Genomic DNA, 5,732 nt, shown 5'->3' with positions numbered 1-5,732 from the left:
CACCAAGAGTCGGAAACGACTGAGTGACTAAGCACACAGCACAACAATAAAACACGCCACCATAGAAGTGATGATCATAGAGAATTAAATCACAGGGGAAAATGTTTATGATGAATACAGATTCAAGGGGTAAAATCATACCTAGTGTACGTTCTTGGTCATGAAGACGACGAGGAGGAAGAGGTGTGGTGACAGTGTTGTAACCACGCTGCCGTCTGGGAGCCCTTCCCTCCCTGGGCAGGGGCTCGGGGCCTGCTGGGCGTCCCTTCACCTCCTCCTCCCCACAGCCCTGCAACGGCGGCGCGACGGCAGCACTGTGACCGTCTCTGGTTGACAGATGAGGAAGCTGAGGCTGAGAGAGGTGGGCTCGGGGAAGCCAGGCTGCAGACCCCCACGTTATCCAGGAGGTTCATGTGTTGGTTACCAGGCCTGGTTGCCAGCTGGCGACTGCCTCAGGGAGTCGGCTCTGTGTGGGCTCTCTGTTCTGACCTTCTATCTTTTTATGTTCTTTCCTCTTTGGGGCTGGGGGGGGTGGGGCGGCTAACTGTGTAGGAACTGGATTATCAAGGGGAACAGCTGAAAAATGGAAGGAACAGTGAATAAGTGAAGAGGGTCTGAAGATGAGACCTTCCCATGAACGTTTGCATGGGGGTCGCCACGCCCCCAGTGTAGATTTCAGAACTGACCTTGTGAAAGAGGATAGACAGGAGACTTGAGCTAGGCTGCCCAGGCAATCCATTTTCCACCTGGGTCATCTCTGGGTCCTGTGGGCCTCTGGAAGGTCAAGAAGGGGTGAAATGCCCTAGGCATGCAAGGGCCTATGGAGGCTTGAGGGATTTTCAAGTTTCAGGACTTGGGTCATTCTAGGAGGAATTTACAATATTTTATGTGAGTGTCTTTTCCTGCCGGTTCACCGCCCAGGCTTCTCCCCACCTAGGGGAACGGGGTCTTGACAGGAGCAACAAAAAACTAGCAACAGTAGAGCGTGAGACCTGCCACCTACCTCAGCTGATCTAGATGGATTAGGTAACTACCTCAAGCAGAACAGTGGAAAGCACCAAAGGATGCCTTGAAAAACTGAACCAGAAATACTCACGGATTTCAGTTAATTGAGTTGTATTTATTGTTCCCGCCACATATGAAACAAAGGGCCTATGTGGCATTGTCTTTCAGAACGCTTCTCTCCTGGGTAGCAGCAAGCTGAGTTATAAAACGTCATTGTTACAGACACAGAGAGGCTAATGTGTGGCCTCGACTTGCTAGATGGCTTCCTCTGTCCTCTCGCTGGCCTGTGACCTCAGAGGTTCAGTCTAGGGGGTCACATGCCTCCCAGTGCCTTGAACCAAAGGAGGCAGAGTTGGTCTGCCAGAATCCCGGGCTTGGTAGGATGGGGAGGGAGCTGAGCCACCGGGTAGCTCTGGTCCTGCCCCTTCACTTGGGCCTGGAGGAGGGTGGGAGACAGTGACTGAGGCCACCCTCTCCCTGATCCCTGCACCACCTGGTCTCTCCACAGTTTCCAGCCAGAGACGACACCCTTCTATGGCCCGGATTCATTCCATGATGATCGAGGCGCCCATCACCAAGGTGACACGGCGACCCACAACAGTGATGAGGCTCCCCTAGTTGTGCGGAGCTGCTGCCTCTGCGGAGAGAGGAGGGCGACAGGAGCACTCTGACTGTCTTAAGTTAACAATGAGCCCCACTGCCAGCCTGACTCTTTGGATTGCTCTCTCATTGCCTTTAAGGTGATGAGAGTCAGGACTTTTCTTTCCGTATTATTGTAGGTCATCAATATCATCAATGCTGCCCAGGAAAGCAGTCCCATGCCTGTGACAGAAGCCTTAGACCGTGTGCTGGAAATTCTAAGAACCACTGAATTATATTCACCCCAGTTCGGTGCTAAGGACGATGATCCTCACGCCAACGACCTCGTCGGGGGCCTGGTGTCTGTGAGTGTGCTGACAGGCTGCCGCCTCGGTCCCGCTGCTCTCGCCTGTTTTCTGAGGCTGCTTGTTGACATCCTGCCCCACACAGCGCTCTTTGTGTGCGGGGTCAGCCAAGGCCTAGATCATCCATTGCCCAGGCTCAGCTGCCCTCCGGCTGAGCCGTCACCCACCTGCGGCCTGTCCGGGGGTGGGGTGGGGGGTACGGCGGGACCTCCGCTTGGAACAGAGGGAGGGGCGTGTTCAGGACAGCCAGCTTTGCTGTGTTGGGTCTCCATTTTTACTTAAGGGCTCTACAAGTAGTTGATTTAAATAAAATTTGAAGATTTTGAAAACTGGGGCAGAAAAAAATATGAAGTGTTTCATACCACATTACAGAACAGAACGACTGGCTCCCTCCAGAGCGTCCTGTACAGACTAGGTGACATCATGGGAGGAGGCTGGGGGATCAGGTGTTAGCCGGAGGCTCTGGCCTGTGGGCTCCAGGTGCCGCCTCCAGCCGTCTAGAATAGAGGCCTCCAGCTCTGTGGGAAACAGACCATTCCATTACCATCTGTCACCTTCTGTCTTGGTTTTTATCAGGATGGTTTGCGAAGATTATCTGGAAATGAATATGTTCTTTCAACAAAAAGTAAGTTTTTCCTTTTTAGTTTTTTGGATTGCTATTAGTATTTTAGCTAATACTACTGGGGCTTCCCCGGTGGCTCAGACAGTGAACAATCTGCTTGCAATGCAGGAGACCTGGGTTCCATCCCTGGGTCAGGAAGATCTGCTGGAGAAGGGAAAGGTACCCACTCCAGTGTTCTTGCCTAGAGAATCCATGGACAGAGGAGCCTGGCGGGCTACAGTCCATGGGGTTGCAGAGTCGGACACGACTGAGCAACTAATACTTTGATTAGTATTATAGCCACACTTAAGTGATGAAGAGAAATTTTCAGATAATAATTTTGGGGTTTTTTTTATCAGTAATAAGTTTTTGGTTTATCATAAACCCTGAGAAACAAAGCATCCGCCCTCTGAGGGACCACAAACGCCGTCACGCCTGTTGGTTCCGTTCTGTTCACCCTGCAGACCTCCAGCAGGCTCCCAGCAGCAGCATCGTCCCCGTCTCCCTTCACGATGTCCCATCACAGATAACTCGGGCCATGGAGAAGGAGGAATACTGGGACTTCAATATTTTTGAACTGGAGGCTGCCACTCATAAAAGGTGAGCCCACGGAAGCTCAGCAGACAGGGAGTTTGAGTCCAAGGGCGAGTGTGGAGAAAGCCTCTCCGGGAGTGTAGGCTCTGCTCAGAGCCAGTCCCTGGACAGGGAGGAGGCCCCAGGAAAAGAGCAAGAGGTACCTTGAGTCTCCAGGGCCTCAGCGTCAGCGAGGAATCAGGGAGAAGCCAAGGGGAGTTCACCTGGCCATGACTGCCGCAGAGAGAGCAAGTGACTTACTCGGAGTCTCCAAGTAGCAGAGGTTTTCTTTTTGTAAGATAAGATTATTAATTTCTCCTGTAGGTATTAAGTAGTGATATGCTGACATTGCCACAAAGAGCCTCACTTCAGAGCTCAGAACCATTGGCAGTCCAGTGGTTAAGACTCCACGCTTCCAATGCAGGGATCTTGGGTTTGATCCCTGGTCAGGGAACTAAGATCCCACATGCCACTCAGCACAGCCAAAAAAAATAAATACACGGATGTGCATGCTGATAAGAGCTGTCCCCAGATCTTAGTTGCTGTGTTCGTGACAGGCATGAGGACACCCCACACTCCAGCATCCTGACCTGAGTGTGGTCCCCAAGAGCAGGGCAGGGTTGGGTTTCCCCTCCCATTTCATACCTCACTGGAGAACACTCAGCCAGAGGAGTGTGGTTGGCTTGGCACACGGGAAGGGCGTTCAGACCTGATGCCAGCCAGCGCCGCCCTTCAGGAGGTGAGGCGTGGACCCCAGCAGACAGGCAGAGAGAGACGGTTACAGGAGACTCGTGTCCTGTAACCTGGGTGGGTGGTGGTCCCCGTGACAGCCCCGCCCTTTGCTCACACTCAGCGCAAGTCAAGCTTCTGAGACATTCTGCATCCGCGTGCCCCACAGGGCCAGTGCCAGTGGCAGACAAAGCTGTGGGCACTGGCTTACGTCCTAATGTGAGCTGGGACGGGGCAGGTCTGTCCAAGTCCTGGGAGCCCAGCCGGTTTGGACACTGCCTCAACAGAGCCAAGAGCAAAGGCCAGAGGCTGGGTGACGGTGACTCTCAAGGACAGGCCTCATTTGGCATCATCTGGTCACCTGTCTGGGGAAACCCCCACCTCCAGAGTGTTGAGACCATCACGTGATGTGTTCCAGCATCTGGCTGGTGTGCTGCCGTGGGGAACTGGTATCTGCTTCCAGCAAGACGTCTGGCCAGTGACACACGTCCAGCAAGGCCACAGGGGAGGATGGGGTTAGCCTGGCAGCATGTTGACCTGGAAACCCTCCTGGTGCCGGGAGGACTCTGCAGCAGCTAGGGCAGTGGGGAGCACCAGGCGGGTGCCCCAAGAATTGCAGCTGGGCTCTGCCCAGGGCTGGTGCTGGCCACCAGGAGAGAGGATGACAGAGCACCCGCTGCAGGCCACCCTCACAGGCCCCACTTTGCTGCCCCGCTCGCTCCCTGAAGTCTGGCTCAGGTTTGCTTGTTGGATCTGAACAGATCAGACACTACCAGTTTCTCTGCTATTTTAATGCTGTGGATGTTTTTCTCTATAGGCCTTTGACTTAACGCTGAGATCCTGGTTACAGATGATCGAAGCCAATTATCACGCTTCCAACCCCTATCACAACTCCACACGCTCTGCTGATGTGCTGCATGCCACTGCCTACTTTCTGTGCAAAGAAAGGATCAAGGTGAGCTGTGCTGGGACCCAGTGCTTCACAGCAGGGATGAGGGTGCAGGGTGTTGGGTGCAGTCTGGCCTGGGAAGGGTGAGGCCTCCTGAGAAGCAGGACCACACTCCGGCTCTGGGGAGTGGATAACTAATTCCCAACTAATTCCCAAGAGGGCGACAGAGCACCCCCTGCAGGCCACCCTCAGAGGCTCCACTTTTCTGCCCCGATTGCTCTGTGAAGAAGTCTGGCTCAGGTTTGTTTGTTGGATCTGAACAGATCAGACACTTTATCTGTTTCTCTACTTTGATTTAATGCTGTGGATGTTTTTCACTATAGGCCTTTGATTTGCCTCGGTCTCAAAGTGTTTGCTCGCTTGCGAGTCTGTGAATTCTTAAAATGCCCTGAGGCAACGCTTAGATCCTGGTTACACATGGTGACCCCATGACTATACAGTCCATGGAATTCTCTAGGCCAGAATACTGGAGTGGGTAGCTGTTCCTTTCTCCAGGGGATCTTCTCAACCCAAGGATGAAACCCAAGTCTCCCACATTGCAGACGGATTCTTTACCAGCTGAGCCACAAGAGAAGCCCGTCCCTGCTGGAGAAGATAGGCAATTTTTAAAAGTTACAAAGTGTCTCAGTAAGGCTGATAAAAAATTAACTTCATTCTGCTGAACGCTTTAAAAATCACGTTTCTGATAGTGTTTTCTATTTCATTTCAGTTCAGTTCAGTTCAGTCGCTCTGTCATGTCCAACTCCTTGCGAACCCATGGACTGCAGCACACCAGGCATCCCTGTCCATCACCAACTCCCGGAGCTTGCTCAAATTCATGTTCATCCAGTCGGTGATGCCATCCAACTATCTCATCCTCTGTTGTCACCTTCTCCTCCTGCCTTCAATCTTTCCTAGCATCAGGATCTTCCCTAGTGAATCAGTTATTCAC

General features: G+C 52.7%; 1 protein-coding gene and 1 long non-coding RNA gene across 2 annotated transcripts; one reads left to right on the top strand and one right to left on the bottom strand.

Annotated features, from left to right (window-relative positions):
* Positions 1 to 424: 424 nt before the first annotated feature.
* LOC110138279 (uncharacterized) lies at positions 425 to 1,458 on the bottom strand. The gene is made up of 2 exons (XR_002314165.2): positions 687 to 1,458; positions 425 to 576 (listed from the first exon to the last, which is right to left on the bottom strand). It is a non-coding gene; the product is annotated as an uncharacterized lncRNA (long non-coding RNA).
* Positions 1,459 to 1,469: 11 nt separating this feature from the next.
* On the top strand, positions 1,470 to 4,802 carry LOC139038753 (high affinity cAMP-specific and IBMX-insensitive 3',5'-cyclic phosphodiesterase 8A-like). The gene is made up of 5 exons (XM_070478301.1): positions 1,470 to 1,584; positions 1,785 to 1,949; positions 2,526 to 2,574; positions 3,015 to 3,150; positions 4,670 to 4,802. Exons 1-5 carry the CDS (start codon positions 1,540 to 1,542, stop codon positions 4,680 to 4,682), a joined length of 408 nt encoding a protein of 135 aa, XP_070334402.1. The 5' UTR covers positions 1,470 to 1,539; the 3' UTR covers positions 4,683 to 4,802.
* Positions 4,803 to 5,732: the final 930 nt, after the last annotated feature.

The sequence above is a fragment of the Odocoileus virginianus genome, chromosome 16 (genome assembly GCF_023699985.2).
Source record: "Odocoileus virginianus isolate 20LAN1187 ecotype Illinois chromosome 16, Ovbor_1.2, whole genome shotgun sequence".
NCBI lineage: Eukaryota > Metazoa > Chordata > Mammalia > Artiodactyla > Cervidae > Odocoileus > Odocoileus virginianus.
This window is presented reverse-complemented; position numbering and strand designations above follow the sequence as displayed.